This window comes from Poecilia mexicana, unplaced genomic scaffold (genome assembly GCF_051168715.1).
Source record: "Poecilia mexicana isolate PSO_F unplaced genomic scaffold, ASM5116871v1 scaffold_21, whole genome shotgun sequence".
NCBI lineage: Eukaryota > Metazoa > Chordata > Actinopteri > Cyprinodontiformes > Poeciliidae > Poecilia > Poecilia mexicana.
Window position 1 is genome coordinate 10,257,977 of NW_028263390.1, and position 20,862 is coordinate 10,278,838.

At 39.9% G+C, this 20,862-nt stretch overlaps 3 protein-coding genes across 4 annotated transcripts; all 3 read left to right on the top strand.

Annotated features, from left to right (window-relative positions):
- The first annotated feature begins 158 nt into the window (after window positions 1-158).
- Window positions 159-3,104, top strand: cenpw (centromere protein W). The gene is made up of 3 exons (XM_014985756.2): window positions 159-354; window positions 462-575; window positions 2,312-3,104. Exons 1-3 carry the CDS (start codon window positions 268-270, stop codon window positions 2,336-2,338), a joined length of 228 nt encoding a protein of 75 aa, XP_014841242.1. The 5' UTR covers window positions 159-267; the 3' UTR covers window positions 2,339-3,104.
- A 3,156-nt stretch (window positions 3,105-6,260) lies between these two features.
- On the top strand, window positions 6,261-10,112 carry LOC106917062 (R-spondin-3-like). Its single transcript, XM_014985754.2, has 5 exons — window positions 6,261-7,175; window positions 7,566-7,757; window positions 8,851-8,991; window positions 9,073-9,219; window positions 9,329-10,112. The coding sequence occupies exons 1-5, from the start codon at window positions 7,091-7,093 to the stop codon at window positions 9,523-9,525; spliced, it is 762 nt and encodes a 253-aa protein (XP_014841240.1). The 5' UTR covers window positions 6,261-7,090; the 3' UTR covers window positions 9,526-10,112.
- A 407-nt stretch (window positions 10,113-10,519) lies between these two features.
- On the top strand, window positions 10,520-14,364 carry LOC106917061 (E3 ubiquitin-protein ligase rnf146-like). Of its 2 annotated transcripts, none has more exons than XM_014985747.2 (3): window positions 10,520-10,720; window positions 11,572-11,634; window positions 11,728-14,364. In XM_014985747.2, the coding sequence occupies exon 3, from the start codon at window positions 11,729-11,731 to the stop codon at window positions 12,815-12,817; it is 1,089 nt and encodes a 362-aa protein (XP_014841233.2). In that variant the 5' UTR covers window positions 10,520-10,720; window positions 11,572-11,634; window position 11,728; the 3' UTR covers window positions 12,818-14,364. The 2 variants fall into 2 exon arrangements, with proteins under 2 accessions (XP_014841233.2, XP_014841235.2); XM_014985749.2 differs by having other exon boundaries at window positions 11,572-11,630.
- Window positions 14,365-20,862: the final 6,498 nt, after the last annotated feature.

The following is a 20,862-nucleotide window of genomic DNA, read 5'->3' on the forward strand; positions in this document are numbered from 1 at the left end:
TTTTATATATATGCATATATATAAACATGACGTGTTTGTCTTAAAAATGAAGATTTTTTTTAAACACCCAATGTGTAATATAATAATTTTCATTGCGTTGGTCGAAATAACTGTTCAAAAACGGTAGGAGGCGCGGCCACGTTGAAAGACACACAAGCGACTAAAAAGCACGAAGAACTAATTGCACCGGAAGTCAGAGAAGCGGGAGATTGGAAAACGTAAACAGAGTAAACAACCTTGTGAATTGCAGCCGGAGCATTCACAAAAATGCTGAAAAAGCCGCCGAAGCTTAAGAGCACCATAAGGTCTAAAGCAAAGGGGAACGTGGACATCGCAGCGGGCTCGGAGGCGATGGTAGGCGGATAGACCCTGTTCGCTGTTAGTGTTTTCGTTTGTTCATGCTAGATAACTGCTAAGTGCCTGCGACTTAAACAGTTGCTTTGTTTTCCGTCTCCACTCAGATTGAACTACTGACACTACTGTTCCTGAACAGCCTGGCTGAAGAGGCGAAGGCCAAGGCGTTTGAGGAGAAATCTGCAACAATCAGAGCTCACCATGTCAAAGCAGTGTCTAAGGTCAGCGCCTTTAGCTTGCCTCTTAAAACTAGGATTACATGAAGGCCATTTGGGTTCATTTAGACTTTCATGGCTAAAAATCTAAATGAGTTTCTGTACTTACTAAGTACTTAGTAAGTGATCTTGCTCCCTTTCTAAAGACGATTTAAACCCTCAGTATTGGGCAGTTTTTCAATAGTATTGTGTGTTTTCCTCTACAAAAACATGCTAAATAAGTGTTAAAACGTGTAATCACATCAGGGTTAGTTTTATGTTTACCAGATATTACAGCGTACCTCAATTAATTAATTATAGCGTGAACAATTAAAAGAGAGAAGTGCTTAACAGATTAAATTCACAATGGTTCATTTTTTAAAAAGTAGCATTTTAAAATGTAACTTGAGAATTTTGACTTCTTACTTCTTGGCTGAGGCTGTTTTGGCATGAATTACTGCTTCAACACGGCATGGCATGGACCTGATCAGCCTGTACCTCTGCGGACGTTTTAAGGAAGTCCAGGTTTTCTTCGTCCTCTTCATAATTTTCAATAGACTCTCTATTATGTCAGGTGGTTCACCGGTACTTTTTCAGAGTGGGCAGCTCCCAAGTCCTGTTTGCAGCTTTTACAGCCCTATTTAGGTTTGTGTCTGGTTGTTCCTGAAGCAAAGATTCCAGCCACATTTGCCCTTTGACCCTTTTAAAGCTCTTGAATGAGCCTTGTTTAGAGTTGTTTTCCTTAGCTACACTTTTTCCTTCCATAAACAGGAGCACCTGCTACAGAAGGTGCTCAATTAACGGGCACCTTCTGTAGCAGTATCATCATATTTGAGCATTTTTTTGTCGTTCTCGTGTAATTTTTGAATTTCTGAGAACATTCTTCGTCGTCATCTCTTCACAGCATTTTTATTTATTATATCAGGATGGGCAGTATGAACGAAAAATTCTGTCATAATATTTTCCAGTATTTATTCAGAAAAAAAAGCCCAATTTCATTATACTCTTGTTTTACTTCAACTCATCATTGTATAGTTTGGGGCCTCACAAACACAAATATTTCTGTTTAAATAATAATTAAAGCAAATAAAAACAAATGCCCTAATTTACTACACTAGTTACAGCAATCCTGCAGGCTTATAACTCAACCGTACACAGTAATAACACCTGTTATACCGTCTGGAGACCACCACCAAGTCAGGATCTGGAAGCTCTAGCTGGAATGTGATGGTGAAAATGTTCCAGCTACTAAGGTGGTATGATTTGTTTAGATTAAATATTAATACATATAAATAAGAGCCTAATGTCTGTAAACCAGTCAGGTGTCCTTTTATTGAAATCTGAAATTTTTAATGATCAGCAGGACAAAAAAAAAAAAAAAACCCATATACTTATATTTTTCTGTTTATTAAATTCTTTCAAACTCAAAACTTTTTTACTCATCTGTAACCAGCAACATGTTCTTTGATGCACTTTGTTAAAACTTTAGTAATGATTACATAAAGGTTAGAAATATATGCTTTAATCCATACATAAATTATAATTTTGTAGTTCTTTAAACTGTCCATATTTGCTTAATTCAGTTACTGAACTGAAACAATGTTTACAGTTTAGCTTGCATTATTGTCAGACTGAAAATCGAATGCTTTCACATGAATGCTTAAACTGCGCTTCAAATGCAGTTTTTAAAAAGATCACTAAACTCGTATTTTGTGTTGATTCTGACATTTACCTGATTCTTTTTATTTTATTTTTTTTTGTAGAAAGTGCTAAGAAAGGCAAGAGGATGAAGAAGATGAGGAGTATTGTGAAGAACTTTTTCATAAAAGTCTTTTGACGCTTTTATTTATTTTTTTTTTTAAATCTCTTTTGCTAAAATGTTCATTTCCCTATTCACTCTGTCTCTGTGTCGGTTTTGTTTTTTTATATATATTTTTTTTTAACTTGTATTCTGGCTCTCAGTTGAGTTTTCTTTTTCCTCTCTCTCTGTCTCACAGCTATAATCCAGACGATTCCAGACTAATTTCATAATATCTGAGCTTATTTATGACATGAAACAGGCTTGTATTTAGGGGCTTCTTCACAGCGCGTTAGTGCTCGACATCCGCTCGGCTCTCGTCTCGCTCTCCGCTCATCCGTCATGGTTTCTGTCTTCAGCTGCACGCTTCACGGCCCCCTTCGAATTCCTCGCTTCGTCACGGCACACAGAATATCTGCACCATCAGATGATATCCTGCTAATTCCTTATCACCACTGATCAGACGCCATCCACAAAAGGAAAGGTCAAAGTAAAGACAAATCTTTTCAGTGTTGCTTGTTTTATGAATAAGTTTTTTTTTTAAATTATTATTAATTTTTTTTATTTATGGATCATTTTGCAAACGCAGCATGTTCTGTTAAAGTGATTCATGTTTTGTAGGGCTCTCTTTTGTCATTTCAGCTGTGATCTGTGATGTAATATGATTCATCAACACAGAATAGTGCTTTTTTTGTGAAGTGGAAAGAAAATTCTGAATGTTTTTGTTTTATTTTCAATAAATAATCTGTAAAGTCTGATCTATATTTATGTTCTCCTTTATTTACACATTTAGAGACGGGATTTTATTTATTTATTTTTTTTGTCCATTCTTCTTTGCAAAATATCTCAAGCTCAGTCACAGTAGACGGAGAGCAAATCTTGACGCAGCTTCTCAAGTTTGGTTTAGAAATGGACTTTGACTGGGCCATTATCGCACATAGATACGCTTTAATTCTATTGTAACTCCGGCTGGATGTTTAGGCTTGTCCTGCTGGAAGGTGAACTCCCGTCCCACATTCAGTCAAATTCAAAAATACTTTATTTACCTTAACGGGAAATGAAATGTCTTCACTCAAATCATTCGAGAGTCGCTGTGGATGGTAGCGCTGCCGGTTGTAAGGGTCTCCTCTCCAGTAGCAGTCAGCCTCATAAAAATTTCGAAGAGGCCTCTGACTGAAGACTTGCTCATGACTGGCAACAGCTCAATATCTGGGCAGCAGAGATGGTAATTAAAGGAAGCACTGCTGATCCGCCTCATTTGCTTTTGCTGCTCTTTAAATCTCTGTCTGGCAGTACGGTTAGAAAGCCGGGCAGAGAGACGCTGGCTTCCAGAATATGATCCTTTCCGATGATGATTGATGGAAGAGATGGTTTGAACTTAGGACTCATAGTTCAGGTATCATTTGAGCTTCTGAGATGCTAATCAGCTGCTACCAGCAGTACATCCAGTTACATATTCTGCAACTACCCACCTTTTCATCCTGTCTGACCATTTTCCCTGCTGCTGTAAGAAGAAAAGCATCCACATGATCCTCTACCGCTTTGTTTCCCTTGACGGTGTGATCACGCAGATGAGCACTGCTAGTTTTCTGACACACAGGGCAAATTTTGGTCTCAAAATGAATGTTCGACTCAAATTAATGTTCTTGCAAAACCTGTAAGTTTAGGTGGACAGCCGTGTGTACGGTTGGTGTCTGGTGTTTCATGTCAGAGAGGGCTGAATACAAATGTATGGAAAACCCTTCAGATTTGAATTTCTTAAAAACAATGCCTGCAGATAATTTTCCTTCAAATTCACAATTGTGCATCACTTTAGTTGGGGAGTATAAAGTGTATGAATACTTCTTCAAGGACCTCTATAATGGAGTACAACACAATCTGACTGCCTCTCTACTCTCCTCTTCCTGTCACTTATTCGGGCCTCGGTGAAGACATTCCTTGCCCTTATGTCGTTTTTTTTTTTTTTTCTTTTTCATTCCAGAATCTGATCTGGCACCCCTGGGAGCATTGCCTTCTCATGTTTGACTCCCTGCTCAGATTTGGGGAGGTGTTACTCGGTCGCCCGAGCCCTCCACATGTCTCTCAGGAGCAGATCTGACTTACTGCTCACTCAGTGATTCACATATTTTTATACCGGGAGCCTCAGATAACACATCTGCACATGTTTTCAAAACCCAAATGTAACTGTTTTGACTTCTTTTACTTGGACGCGTGTTGGGTGCAAGGTAATTTGTTAAAAAAAAAAAAAAAGAAAAGAAAAAAAAGTTGGTTTTCAGAGACTCTAGTTCAACATATGTGCTTCACAGAGATGGTCAATATATCTATGCAGTTTTGCTCCCTGCTGGTTGATGGATGATGTTTCTCTGCAGCAGCTGGCTGGACATCCAGCGGCTCCTCTCACATGTCATTTTATTGTCCTCTATTCATGCTTTGCTTTCGCCCCTAGAAGAAAATTGGTCTTTCATTATATATGTGTTTGTTCTTGTGTATTAAAGCCGAAGCCAAGCTGAAATGACGCCTTGTCCAGCTCCTCTCTTTAGATTCCTTCTCTTAAATCATTTTTTCCAACATGAATCCTCTCCGGAATGAAGTCCCTCTGCAAATCTCTGGCTGTTTCCTCCTGTGACATTTTTCCAGACAGACTCAGAAGTAAAAAAAACTTCACGTTTCTTAACAAGGAACACATGTTTTGTCCGCTTTGCTTAAACTCTATTGCATGAAATCGATCTAGGAGCGAACGGACGAGGGCTTACGGGGGGAAAAAGTACGCTTTTATCTCCAACATTTGGCCTCGGAGCCAGAAGATGATGGGATGTGAATTGACAGGGTCTGAGAAGATTGCGGGAGAAATGTGAAATAAGTGGGAAAAGGCATTCCCAGACCTCTTTATGGATGCAAGTAACTGTTTTGGGAATGTAGAACATCCCAGAGTTCCCAAAACAACTGATAATACACACCGGGAAGGCAAACAAAAACTTTGACTGTCCTCCAGCTTTCCCCCCGTCTTTTTAGCAAAGATCCTCTATGACACTTGCACATCTCTAAATTTGCTTTCTCATTGAGAGGTAGTCAAATCATCCAGCGAAGTTTTGGTTCTCATTTTCCGAACCAGTCTCTTAATGGAAAACACACAGCTGATGGCTGCTGGTAGCCTTGAACAGAAAAGGTACGGACGCATATTTCTTCTATATGTGGTTTCAGTCGGCTTGGTCGTGACGGGTGGAGGAAAAAGTGAGTTTTAAATAAAAGGAAACACAAAGTTGTTTTTATGAACTCGTCTCTGGTTTCCTCCAAAACTCACCAGCAGCTTTAGATGGACTTTATTTTCTAATTCTGTTTTTTTTTTTTTTTTTTTTAAGCACACCAGGCCATACAGTTAAAGAAAAAAAAAAAGTGTATTATTGTATAAGGTAAATATTTTGTACTCAAACATCCGCAATTGTATAAAACAAGCAGAGAAAGATGATATTCAAAATTTTAAAAGAAACATCCTGGTGTCCTGATGCTGATCTGTTTTTGCAGACACACTAATCAACTGATAAATTATTACTTCATTTTTACTGTAATGATGCTGCATGGCTACATAACACAGGCTGTAGATGGTACATGATGTAATCAGCGTCACAATATCTTCAAAAAAGTTGAATGAATGACAACTAGTTGATGCTGTGAGTGTAAACTGCTGGTGAAATACGAACATGTATGAGTTCATCTTTAATCTGCGTGAGCTGCAGTTAAAACCGGTTCTCCTGAAGGGTGACCTTTCACCTCTGATCAATCTGAACTCCGACTGAGTTCGTTCATGTCATTTCTTTCCGTCTGTATGGAGATTCTGCCGCATAAATTGCCCATTTTGAAAAGAGATGCTGAAGTTTTCGTAATGTTCACGCGTCCTTGGCAGAGACGCATGTCGCCAGGTGAGTTTTGTTTTTAAAAGCAAAAATGTTGCAGTTTGGGTCAGTCGTGCAGGAAGCGGGTTTTCCTGCAGCCACGTGGGCTGCGACAAGCAACCATGCAGCAGGACCGAGAAATTTCTAGAAACCTTCTGCAGCACTTGTGCAGAGTCGTCAAAGCTTTGTGCTTCGGGTTTTATGAGCATCTACTTTACTTCCATAAGCAAGATTTTTTTTTTTTTCATTTTTTTTTTTCTAGACTTACCACAGATGCCTTCATCTGATTCTTGGTCCCAGCAACCAAGATCATTTACAATTGAAGACGGAGAGTGGGGATGGGGGAAGTGGGGTGGAGATGGACTTTAAAGGTGGGGAAAAAACAAAATAAACTAAACTAAAAGGGGAATCTACCTTCAGTAAGAGTTGGGGGAAAGTTCCCGTCTGTGCACTGATCCAGAGCAACAGAAACCGTAGATGTGACAATGGATTAGAAGGAGGGATGAGGAAAAAAGGAAAGGAGGGTGGGAGTGTGAACATGTGCAGGAAGAAAAAAAAAAGAGCTTACCCAAACCTTGCATTTTTTGTTGGAGGCTTGACTATCTTGTGATGGCTCCTCTTCCCTTGTCCGCTTTCCCCACGCCGTCCTGCCAGCTCGCGTAAACTCATGGAACGCACGCTGGACTTTTTCTCGGAGAAAACATTTCTACACTTCACTGCTGCAGTATTTGCATGGACCCAACTGAAGGAATGCCATGGAGCCCTACAACGACTCATTCAAAAACGTCCCTGCTAGATTTCGGGTGTGACGTGACGCCTCTCTGCATGACTGGGTGAACTTAAGGAGAAGGAAAATGCAAATACCGGCGTTAATCTGGATGCTGCAGCTCCTGAGCGCTGCAAGAGGCCCGGACGGCACAAGCGTTCTGAGATTTAAACGTGAGTCTTGGTGTTTGCGTCGACTCTGCAAAACCAACTGCGAGTCGCTGTGAACTCTCCTGCGAGGGGACAGAGCGGACAAGAAGGGGGGTACATATGGAGACGATAAGCGTGGACTGTTCAGCTTTCAGGGAAGGATGTGGTCATAGATTTCCATCTGATTTACTCGCATGCAGGGCCGAGAATTTATAGCTGAGATCAGAACTCATAAAAGCATGTAGCCTGGAATATTTGCAAAACAGGGTCTGTTGAACAGAGTGTGTATGTAATCTGAACCTCAATAGTAGTATGTTTGTTTATTTTTAATTTTTTCCAGTCCAGCTCCTTCCAACAGCTCTCATGCGTGCAGGATGAATTTTAATTCCGTGTTTACCTCTGAACCTGTGACAGGTAGTGATCCGGCGGGCAGCGGCTGCCAGGTAGGATGTGCGACATGCTCTCCGCTGAACGGCTGTCTGTCCTGTAAGCCTCGCTTCTTCTTCCACCTGGAGCTGGACGGCATCCAGCAGAGGGGGACGTGCATGTCCTCCTGTCCCCGAGGTCACTACGGCATGCGCTCTCCCCACATCAGCACTTGCATCAGTAGGTACCCAAAATAAAGAAAATTAGAGACCCTAGATTTAATCAAAGGTTTACAAAATGATGCATATATTTATATATAGTGCTCTGCAAACGTGTTCACACTCTATTGGCCGTTTATTTATTTCTAGTTTGTTACAGTACAATTGCAAGCCTTTTTTTTTTTTTTGTTATATTTTGATTTTATGTTAAAGAGCAACTTAACTGAGGAGCATAATTGTTAAGCGGAAAGGAAATTAGACATTTTGGATGACTAAATCTGAAAAGTGTGGCATGCTTTTACAGCGGCAATCATTTGGGGCATGTCTCTATTATCTTTAGGGTAGGGTTATTGCTAGTAACTAAAACCTTTGCCCGTTTTTCTTTTGTATAATAGCTGAAGCTCGGTCAAAGTGCCTAAAGAGCATCTGTAAACATTAATGTACAACTGTTACCATAGATTCACAACTGGATTTGGGTCTGAACTTTAACTAGACTGTTTTAACTTTGTTTTTCTTTAATCTAAAGCCTTCTATTACATGTTTAATGTTTAGGTTTGTTGTCCTGCTGAAATTTGCAAACTAAAAAAAAAATCTGGTGCTGAAATGATGATTTTCTGGTGATTTGTTAGGGCTTTAATGTCACTTAGTGAATTCTGCATTCATCCAATACTTTTTTGTGTCAATTTATGTCAAAACTCTGAGCATGTTACCTAAAATTGGTGTATTTTATTGGCCTTCTGGTAGAGATTGTTTTATCAATTCCAGATAACCTTTAATATGATATTAACTAAGTCCATTAGCTAGGAATTATTCCTTAGACTCCAATCCTTCTCTTTTAGGTGATCATTCAGTTTTGAAGCAGCCCCACACTACCATGTTTAACAAAGTCTTGTTAATTGTATCGGTAGAGGTTTGTGCTCTTCAAACATCTGAGGAAATTCAACAAAATAACAAAAACATCCAATTTTATTTTCAAAATGCATTGTTTTCTTTTATTTTCCAATATTCTGTACTGTTTGTGCACATGTGGTTCCACCTGCACAAGCAGCAGTATATCTGGTGATGACAATGTGGTTGCTCTGCACTGACCAAGGTTCATTCTTATTGGCCTGCAGAGTGCAAGGTGGATTGCGCCTCCTGCTTCAGTGAAAACTTCTGCACCCGCTGTCATCCCGGCCACTTTCTGTACCGGGGGAAATGTGAAAGCAGCTGTCCGAACGGGCTGACCGCAAACGCTGCACTGCGAGAATGCACAGGTACGACGCTCCTTCGCGGGACATGAAAATGGCTCAAACCGGCGTCTACGCAGCGTGATAAATTGCGTCTGTCTTTGTCAGAGTGCCCTGAAGGATGTGAGCTGTGTGTGGGGAGGAACAATTGTACGAGGTGCAGAGCGGACATGTACCTCCTCCACGGTCAGTGCAACCACACGTGTCCCAAAGGCTTTGAGCCTGATGTCCAGCTCATGCAGTGCATGCCCCAAGGTGAGAGACACTATCCTTACCTTGCTTTTTTATCTCTCTCTCTCTGTGTCTCTCTCTCTCTCTCCGATGAGTGTGTTACAGTTTCTGATTGCCCCTCTGTCTCTTGAAGTTCATTGCGAAGTTGGAGAATGGACGAGTTGGGGTCAGTGCGTTCGGAAGCAGAACACGACGGTCCACAGGCGGGGAGAGGAAACACGCACACGACAAATCCTGCATTTCCCAAGTGACTCCGGTGACCCCTGCCCTCACGTTTCGGAGATCAGGAAATGTGCAACAAAAAAGAAGCAGAAAAGCAGGTCGGAATGAGCTGAGGAAATCACTTGTAAATTATTAAACATTCAAGTCTTGTATTGCTCCCTTACGCTTTTGGGGATTTGGTAATATTTCTGAAAAAATAAATGATTTTCTCTCGTAGTCCACAATAAGTGAAAAGAATCGGTTGGTCCATTTAGGATGTTTTTTTTTTAATTAATTAATTTCATTTCATTTCATATTTAACTGCTACCATTTCAACATACTACTTTGTTGTATGTTTTTACTCAAAGCAACTTTAACTTTAACCCCTTTCTCATGAATGATTCAAACAAATAATGTAGATATTGTGAAACAACAGTGTGAGGAATAAATCTGATCTTTGGACGTGAATGTTACTCAAATATGTTTACAATCTGTAATTTGTAACCCTAGTTTTTTATATATATAAAACGTAAAATGTGATTACATTTCTGTCTGTTGGAAAAGAGATGCTCTTCTTTATGTTGTTTTTTTCATCTAGAGTTGTTTGATCCTGAGAGGGTATAGTTCTGCCATTGTACATATAGTAAACCCGTGTGGACAATTTTGTTATTTGTGTTGCTATTAAAATTTGCTTATAAAGTTATAAACACATGAAACGTTTTCCCAGAAATGTTTGTCCAGTCAGCTAGCCGGTTGTCACTTTTCTCTGGACACAGAGCTTTTTAGAATATAGGGACAGTCTACATGTCCACATGTAGAATGCCCTACAGGTCAAATCCTTTTTATTCTATTATATATACTGTATACAGTATATATAATAGAATAAAAAGGATTTTTATGGCAAAAAGAATATATTTCAAACAGAAAGACTTAATCTTTACGTCTTTCTGAAACATTTAAACAAACTTTAATTCTTCATTTTGAACACTAATGCCTAAAATATAATGTCAAATGAACCTACATTAACTTAACACAGGGGCACATTATTTAATTACATAAAAAGAAGAGAACATTTTGCTCAAACAATTAGGACCCAAGTGCGCAGCTGCAGTAGAGCGTGTCAATGTCTGTGCGTTAGCGCCCCCTCTGGACACTAAAGACAGCTCAGGACTTGGGAGGGCCGCCGCCACACCTCAAGCTCTATCAGTGCTAAAACACTGTATTTGGTTGTCCCATCTTTATACGCAGTGAAAATGACTGGGGGTTTATAAATATCTCCATCTGGACATCAAGTGCAGACGTTGTAGGAGTCTCCTGTTTTCAGGTAAGCTAGCTAAAAGCTAACCCCTAACCTACAGGCTAACATAACAATATTCTACTGGAGGTGAAAAGATAATATTAGTTTAGGAAATGTTTTAACTCAGCTGATCGTCTGGCAGTTGCATTACTCTCCATTAGACAGGAAAAACATCCGAGGTCGCGACAGGACAGGAGAAACTTTATTTTGTTAGCAATTTAACAGTTTGCTAACGTTAGCTTAGCTTGAATGGCTTAGTTACCACTGTTAAAACAGCGTTTTGTAGCTTAATTTATTAGAATTTATATTGTTTATGACAAAATACATTCTTTTGAAAACGGATAAAAATGTTTGCTACTAGAGAATATTTTCATTTAAATCTGGTTTTTAGTAATTCCGAGATGTTGATGTGGGTTGTGTATGTATGGGCGTTACCAGAAACAAACACCTGTTTCCCCATGACAGCAGAGCTGTCAGAGCGTTACAAACAAGATAAAAATCACTAGGTTCAATAAGTTTGTGACATTTATATAAAATACCCAGTTTATTGCTTATGTTATAGATTCTACAAGTTTTTGATTAAACATTTGAAAGTGACAAAAAAAAATGCAGAAGTCTGAAAGTGGTTGCACCGGTAAGAAGTTACCATAATCAATTATCTAGGAATCTAAATCTGTTCATTTTCATTTGACTGTCTCAGATTAAAACTTTATGTTTTTGGAGTTACTGATCATCAAACCACAGATGAAGTAAAATCAGAAAAAAATTGACATTTCAAAACTATTGTTGTCTGCATAATGTGTACAGTTTGGCATGCTCAAGAAAAATGTCCTGTGTGAGATTTTCACCCTGTACGCTGGCTTTTTGTTGTATTTCAGGGTGAGGAGGAGGAGGACGGGGCATAGCAACTAGAGACCCCAGCTACAAGAGACGCATAGCAAGTATTTACCAAACTAGTTAAGCTGTTCACTTAAGTGCAGAAAGGAACAAACTTCCCACCAGGTTTACCATGACGGCTCTGTTTCTCTCCGCAGCATGGCCGGGTGTGGAGAAGTGAACCTGTCTGTGAACACCCCAGCTCCCGCCAAGCTTAAAGAAGATACAGAAGACGACTCTTGCAGCTCCACCACCACCACCACCGCCGCTGCTGCTGTACCACCAGAGTGCGCCATCTGCCTGCAGAGCTGCGTCCACCCTGTCCGTCTCCCCTGCTGCCATGTCTTCTGTTTCCTGTGCGTGAAAGGCGCCTCCTGGCACAGCAAGCGCTGTGCTCTCTGCCGGCAGGAAATCCCAGAGGACTTCCTGGAGCGCCCGGTCCTGCTCTCCCTCGAGGAACTGAAAGCCGCGGCCGCTGGTCTGAACCGCGGCGGGAGCGAGTCGCGCGGAGACTACACGTGGTACTACGAGGGGCGCAACGGCTGGTGGCAGTATGACGAGCGCACCAGCCGAGAGCTGGAGGAGGCCTTCGTGAAGGGGAGGAAGAGCACCGAGATGCTGATCGCAGGGTTCCTTTACGTGGCGGACCTGGAGAATATGGTGCAGTATCGGCGGAACGAGCACGGCCGCCGGCGCAAGATGAAGAGGGACGTAGTTGATATCCCTAAGAAGGGCGTGGCAGGACTGAGGCTGGACTCTGAGCCCGTCTCCGTCCCCGCTTTACCAGCGGCGGTCTCTGCTGCAGCAGAGCGCGTAAGCTCAGCTGACGGCTCTGACTCCACAGGTCAGCCCCAGCCTTCATCCTTTGGGATTTTGGTTCCCCTTCCTCCTATCAGACCTCAAACGCTCCTCGGACGTCATCTCGGCAGCCCTCTGTCTCCGTCTCCGTCGCCTCTGGAACAGTCTTTCTCTCAGCTGCTAATCAGCCAGCCGGAGGGCGAAGAGCTGGAAGGAGACGGCGAGCTGCAGACGTACGAGTCTGCGTCGGGGAGCAGCGAGAGTGAAGAAGAGGAGGAAGACGGCGAGAGGAGAGGAGAGTCTGAGGAGCGACGAAGACGCACACAGAGGCCGCTAAGGGAGAACCAGCCAACCAGAGTTCCTCCAAGAGGCATGCCGTCCAGCTCCGGCTCCGGCCTCACCCTCCGCTCGCGCAGTCCTGATGGACAGTGCACCATCACAGAAGTATAGCCCGCTGGAGGGGTCTTCACTTCATAAGACTCGAATCAGCTCAGCAAAAAATAATGTCTGAAGACGCAATTCATCTCAAAGGTCCGATTAAAAGGAGAAACACCGCTGCTTTATTGTGATAATGTGCCAAATGTGATTTTTGTGTCTGCCTATTTTTTACGTTAAAATAATTAGTGGGTTAAATTTAGCCTGTCTGCTGAAGCTTTACAACAATAAAAATAATTTGCAGCAGGTCGACAAAATTAGAAGAAACATATAAAAGGACACATATGTGTTTAAAGCCTTTTCCATTGCAAAAACATAAGCGGCAAGAAAAGGGCTGTTTTCTTACAGATATAAAACAATCTGGTTTTATTACAGGTGGACACTTCAACAGTTCCTGGACAGATGCTGGAACTCTGATGTATCCAAGCCCAGTTCTGTACTGGTGGCAGCATAAATACATGGTTTAATTCCTTTAGTATTGAATCTTCAGGCTGCTTAAATAGTTGGATGCATTAATCTATTCAATCTTCTCTTCATTCAGCCTTTTGCCTCGTTGTGTCCTTCCTTTTTTCCGTCTCTCTTTCCTCTTCTGTCTGTTTGCCCCTCCATCCTACATTTTCTTTCTTCCCTTATATCTTCCCTTATATCTTGCTTTATTGTAAGTGTTAAATAATCCACTAATAACTCACAGGAGTTCCAGCATATATTTATGATCTGTGGAGCGCCCCCCCCCCCCCCCTGTGGCTGTGTTCTTGGCTCATGTAGAGACACTTCTCGTTTTGGTGAGTTTCATTTTAAGAGAAAAACTTTTTCTTTTTTTTTTTGCATTTCTTTTTCTGCCAAACACAAAACTTATTTTCAAGTCAAACCATAACTTTTCTCCCAAATCTTTTTAGCTGAGTGATTATTTTTATTTTTTAGTTTTGGCTGATACTTTAATAATTTTTTTGTTTTCAATTTCTGGGTGATGAAGTGAAAATGAAGCCAAAATGTAGCAACTTGCATAAGCACTGCAGATGGTTAACAGCTTTTTTTCCCTTCATGTTGCACTTATTTTTCAGTTTGAAATGCAGGTACTCAGGATGTGAAATGCTGAAACTGAAACAGGAGGTTATATAAGCGTTACATGTGTGTGTGAGAGAGAGAGAGAGAGAGCAGAGGGAGGCTGTATTCCCTCTATTTTAGTGTCTTGTTTTAATTATGGACTGTTGGTGCCGTTGTGAACAGCGCTGGGTGCTGAAAAGCTACTGGCAGATCCACTGGAAAGTTTTTGTTTCTATGTTCAGGAGCACACATTTGGGTTTCTATTTTTGACTGAATACTCCTAACAGAGCCACTATCAAAGTAGCTGCACTGACAGGTTCTTGGATGAGTTCGGCCTGTTTACGCTCTCGCTCTGGTTCTTTCCCTTTTCCTCCTGCTGGTTTTGGTCGTCGTTTCTCAGTTGGACTCTTTTTGTGTGCGTGTGTGTGTGACTACCTTTTTTTTTTTTTCATTTGTGTTGTGTTTCTCTAGTGATGTGTTGTGAAGCTATTAAAGTGTTAATTAGTGACTTAAAATTACATGCTGCTGAATGACTTTTTTTTAAACAAAGTTTCAACAATGAAGCATTCGTTTAAAAACTAGGGTTGCAAAACAAAATCTGAATCGCCAGCTCAGGCCTTTTTAAGATTGGTGATTGGCCAGAAAACTGCCATCAGTGCACCCCTAATAACTAATACATGCTGTATATTAAAAAAAAAATCTGACTTGTGACATTAAATTACATCAACCATGTCCTGTTTATGTCAGGTTGTATTACTAATATTTGTGCTAAATTCCAGAATTATTTTCTAAAATCATTAGTTAAAACACATTAACCATAAGGTTATGGGTTACTGCATAACGCATCTTAATATATGATTAAACGTGAAATGAAAATATTAGTCTCTTAACTCATTTATTGTTTGCTTTGCCACTATCTATCTTTGTGGTGATGTTTGGTAAATGTGCCTGGCCAGAACAAAGCCACGAACATGTCTACTTGGGCATGTTGAGTAGATTCTGTAAGTGAGGAGTCTAAGCTTTCTAATGATATCAAACATATGGAAATAAAAAAAAGTTGTTCTTTACTACCAAGTATTGTGCGCATCAATAACAGTTAGGGCTATTTGTGATTTAGAAGAACAATTCAAAAATAGACTTGAATTGCTTTAACAAACAAAAATCCTTTTCCGCACCATTAAATATAAAAATAATTAACCCATTTCTATCGATGGTATTTATCTATTGTGTTTATTTAATTTTATCATTTTTAATTAAATAAAAATAATAGCTGCTGATGTGCAAGCAGAGCATCACTCATTACCAGTGGTGGGAAGTAACAAAGTACAAGTACTTCGTTACTGTACTTAAGTACAATTTTCGTGTATCTGTACTTAAGTAGATTTAATAATAGGTACTTTCTACTTTTACTCCACAACATTTTACAGTAAGTATCTGTACTTTCTACTTCCCTACATTTCTACAAAACTGTTGCATTACTCGTTACATCCAAGTCGCGTATAGCTTACCTTTCTTTAAGCTTTCCTTCCAAGTGACGCTAAAAGTTGGACGAAGTCCCCACAGTCTGTGAAAGCGAAGCGCTGCTGATTTTACATGTCGCCATATCTTATGATTTTTGCAGCGCTATTATATTTATATTACTGACGATTAGACAGACATCTTCTCCCGCTCAGAGGAACCCACTGCGCATGTCTGGAGCTCCGCGTGCGAGTAAAGGGGGAGGCAACAGACACATAAGTCACGTTATTGCTTGGATTTTACGGCGCCACCTTAAGTCCCCGAACTTCACATTTCAATAGGAAAAAAAGAGCAATGCGACTTGGATGTAACGAGTACATTTTTTTCTGTGTATTTGTACTTTTAATTAAGTAAATTTTTTGAGTACTTTCTCCACCACTGCTCATTACCAAGCAAAGTCTTATAAACAAAGAACAGTTCTCACTAACTGAGACGGTCCTACCACTCACCGCATAGAGCCGTTCAAAGGAATCTAATCGCGAGTGAACTGACACGTCAACACTCAGCAGCTATGACCTGGACTTGTTTTCCTTCCACCGGTATCTGCAGCTTTTCTTTCAAGTGACCCGGTTTTAAGCCAGTTTTCCACCATTATTTTTAACACAATCCATTGGTAAGCTAACTGGCGTCGCAATTTGAGCTAACGTCACGGCAAATAAACGGTCGTTTATATGCAGCATATCGCGGACCACTAGGGGGCGCCTGCGGACCACCAGTGTTCTGGGACCACAGTTTGAGAAAGACTGTTTTATAGATACAATTTCCAGATGTCTGAAGGTGCCACGTTCATCTGTTAAAACAATTGTACACTAATATAAAACAACATGGCAATGTTCAGCCATCATACTGGTCCAGAAGAATCTCTGGGTTCTTTGTCCCAGAGATTAACATGTTTTAGGAAATAATGTGCAAAATAATCCAAGGCTCTTTTTGATATTATCAAGTTGATCAAATGGGTAGGATACCTCTCCAGATATCCTTTATTTTTCTAGAGCAAAGCTGCCGTGTAGGCATACCTGAAATATAAAAAAATGTAGAAAAAAAAGCAGTGGCTTTATCAAGAAAATAAAAAGTATGCTTATGCACAAGTGGATCTTCTAAATGATAAGATTATGGACAATTAGTTCTGAAGTGGTTACACAAAAGTCAATGTTTTGGAGCTACTTTGACAAAGTCCATCTAAATCTTCCAGATTTAATGTGACAGACCTGACCAGTTGTTTGACATCCTCTCCACAGACTGTAAACAATTCGGTCTACAAACTGGACTCAGTTACACCAGGAGGAATGGGCCGAAATTTCATCAAACCATTGAGAGAAGTTTGTTGAAGTGTAACAAAATGGTGGCCCATTTTGTGTTGAAAGACACTGTTCATTAATAAATGTAACATCAAACTGAAGAAAGTCATAAAAACATCTAAAAGTATATTTCCTCTTATTATTATTTTCTTTTGCTTTTATAAAATAATTTTGGTAATTCCATCTATTTATTCTGGTTCATATCTGGAGTAGCTTAAACTTGTCGTTTTCCTAGGTGCTCTGATTTTTGTCCACTAGGCGGAGCTGTTGCACAAAATAACCTTATTCTAAAACCTTTAATCCAAAACTTTTCATCAAGCTCCAGAAAACCAGAGAGAAATTCATTTGTGGACCTTTACATTCACTGTATCCATAGCAGCATATATGTAGGATATAATTCAGTCTAATCGAAATCACATATGCTTGCTTTCATGTGCTCTAAATGTATTGCACAGACTTAAAAATGTCCACAAAGAGATGTAATAGAAAAGTCACAGTTGTCCACTTATATTCACATTAAACTAATGTGATCAGAGAACTTCATGCCCGACATTTTAAGCAAAGCATAGAAACATTCATAGTAGTGATAATTGGATATAATTGGTGAATTAACATGCTACTCCTAAAGCTCCTGAGCTGCAGCTCTCGCCAAGAGAGGGAAACCCCAGGCTGTTTGTCTGCAGTTGGAATGTGAATTGAATTAGAATCATGACTGAATGGGACAGATTTTGGCCAGTGTCTCGCCTGAGTTTCCAAAGACTGTCTGTGTGTTGCACAAAAAGTAACCATAGCAACCACATGTTTGCAGTTTGTAAAAGACACTTTTTCCACATGTATAGCCATCTGATGTTGTTTTTCATGTTCTTTTTTTTCATCACAGGTTCAAAATGAAGACTAATGAGCTGCATGCAGACTTCAGAATGGAAAGTATGGAAAGATGAATGCAGCCATAGATGCAAAGAAGTCTCCAGTAACTTGGAAGACCGTCATTGAGTCAAGAGAAACAGTCAGTCCAGATGTGGCTTCAGGGTACATTTGTCTGTTTTTTCCATCATTACATCTGCAAAACTGCTGTATACCAAATAGCTCATTGCAAAACAAGATAATGTTTCTCTATAATATAAAGTAAAGTGAACAATCATTAAATGAAAAAATAAAATAAAAACTAACAGTTAAAACATGCAGTCTTATAAAAAAGTATTTGCCCTTAGAGATTTCTTTGGTTTAATTCACTGAATGTTTTTTTAGGATGTTTGAGGTCATTGTACAGCATCTCAGTCGGATTTAAGTTCAGTGTTTTGACGAGTCCACTCCAAAACCTCTCTTCTTTTAAACCATTCAGAGGAGGAATTACTTGTGTGCTTCAGATCCTGCTTCCTAATCCACGTGTGCTTGAGCTTTGGGTCGTAAAGTCTGGACATTCTTCAGGATTCTATGCTAGATAGCAAAATTCATGGTTTCATTATGTGTGGAAGAATACGCCAAATCACTACCACCATGTTACTCTTCAGATTGGTGTTCTTTTCACTGAAATGCTTTGTTATCTTCTGAATGAGGATCCACGTCCAGACCACGTCCAGGTCCACTTTTGTCACATTAGCTCTCAAAGTATTTCCGTATAATATCCCAAGGGTTTAGGGTATCAAGATGTTTTGTTTGTTTGTTTTTTATGTGAGATGGGGCTTTGAATTTTCTTTTGGTCAGCAGTGGTTTTGACCTTCAAACTCTCAATTACCAGTCACTCGCTCATATTGTTGAATCTTGAGCTAGCTTAAGATGTGTTCTGTTGTCTAGTCCCTTGATCTGGCTAGCTAGATTAAAATAGCTAGGTAGCACTAGTTAGCTAGACAGTTAGATAACTAGATAGATAGTTAGCTGGATAACCATCTAGGTAATTAGAAAGCTACTTAGGTAGATAGTTCTAGTTAGCTCTAGAGTTACTTAGCTAGCTCTATCTATCTATCTGTCTGGGAGGGAGGAAGGAAGGGTGTATGATCAAAAGATATTTGACAAAGGGAAGGATGAAGGCAGAGGTACGAGCAAAAAAACCCCAAAAAAGAACAACAACATGCTGCACGAAAGTCACAGGCACCCTGACTTCATGCTTTACAACTGACAGGCCCCTTGGTCTGGGCATGCTGTATATGATACGGCCAGACAGACAGAGAGGAGACTATGCTACTATATGTTTTCAGACACATAGCTGCACGTTAAATATGTGCACCATATTATGGCTGAAGACCTCCTGCTGTCCACTCCTTCACACGCCTGGAAACACACACCCTGTCTCCAGCACCTCCACAAATAGTCCCTTCATATGCATCTTTCATCACCCTGAGGCTCATAACTGAGCTTTGTTTATGTGGAGGTTATTTATGACCATTTTTATTGTTGAACATGGACTGGCCGTGTCTGCTGACTTATATGAAGCATTTTTTTTTTCCCCTTTTCTAAATTCAGGCTCATTTTGTTTGTTCAAGACACCCATGTTCAAATATTTCTATTGCATTTTCTTGCAGATTTGCATATTTTAGATTTTATTAATTGTACAGTATTTCTAGCCATAAAACCTTTAGATTCGCAGACAGGGTAGCTCACCGCTGCAGGAGCCAGCAATGACTTCACTCCTACTGTAACTCTCATCGACCTCACACCATTAGAGCCTATCAAGTGACATGTCTTCCTAATCTTGGGGCTACTGAACCATTTATATCAGCAACATATCACATTATTACTATGATGATGCCTAAAATCATAAAGTCCAGGGTAAGTCTTATGTCTAAATACAGCAGAATATAATGATGCAATTTATGAGTTCTCCACCTAGAAGCTTGATGTGCAAGGAAAGTGAAACAAAAGATCCAAAAAGTAGGTGCAGTTTGGTGCATGCACAAACAAAAATATCCACCGCAGCTCTTGATTACAATCATTAAATATCACGACTCTTAATAAATATTGAAATTAGGCGTTTATCAGTATTTTCCTCCCTCTAATTGGAATGGCATTTTGACATATTGCCACATAAAAGCCAACTTCTATCCTTGAAGATGAGTTAATCATGACGTTATACTGTGTTTAGCTGACCTAAATGTTTGTTTTACATCACCAGCCTGCACTGATGTGGGACTTAAATAGTTGTAGTGAATGAGACGTGGCTGAAAGATGGCACCTATGAGCTTGCTGATGCCAGGCAGACTTTTAGTTATGTTCGCATGATCATGATGGGGAACTTTATTCCTGCTCCTGACCTCAGTTTACATGTAGGAAAAGTTTAATGCTGTGGAAAGTAAGTAACACAATATTAATATAACACAAATAACACATTTTACACTCTCATAACTACATAATGGATTGCAACAGACCAGATAATTGGTTTGTTATGATTATAGTCTTCTCTCTTAAACATCTGAACCCTGGCGAACAACAACTATTGGAGTTATTATTATTATTATTCTGTCATGGCTGCGAAAAATTCAAATAAAAATTTATTGGACGGAAGCCTGTAAATGTTTTTGAGGCGGTGCCTCAATCAAAATGCTTCCTTCTGTGTCCACAAGGATTGTGGACATTTCGGTCCGGGCCAATTTCATGAGTCTTTTTTTAAATTAAATTATTATTCTGTGGTTCTGTTGAACCACTTTTCAAAAATACTGTCTGATTTTCATTGGTTAACTTTCCACAAATTTATATTTAATATTACTTTTGTCATTTTCAAGGTTTTCAGTGACCATTGTGGGTTTTTCCATCATTCACGGAGGGATACCAACATGTCCATATGTTTAATTATATGAAAGCATGATCAACATTGGAAAGTCCAGTCATTCTTCAGTTGAGAGAGGAGATGGGCTCTATATCCCAGAATGTGTTATGGCCAAAAAATTGTTTGTGCTGACTCTGAAAAGCCACTAGGAAGGAGCCATTACTTCAAAAATCAGATTATGACATAGGCACTCAGGGACATACACCTTCACTTTGAAGACGGGTCTTCTTGTTATGTGAAATTAAAGTGTTTGGAAATAGCAAGCAACTTTGTATTTGAAGAGAAAATAGGGACGCTTTCAACCCTGCGAGCATTTTGTCTTAGTTCTGAATTATGGGGTGTCGTCATCATTTGGACGGTCGTTTTGGATGAAAAGCTTCAGAACAATCACTTTTTAGGTCTTACAACTGAATTCTAACTGGATTAAGGCCTTCAGTGTT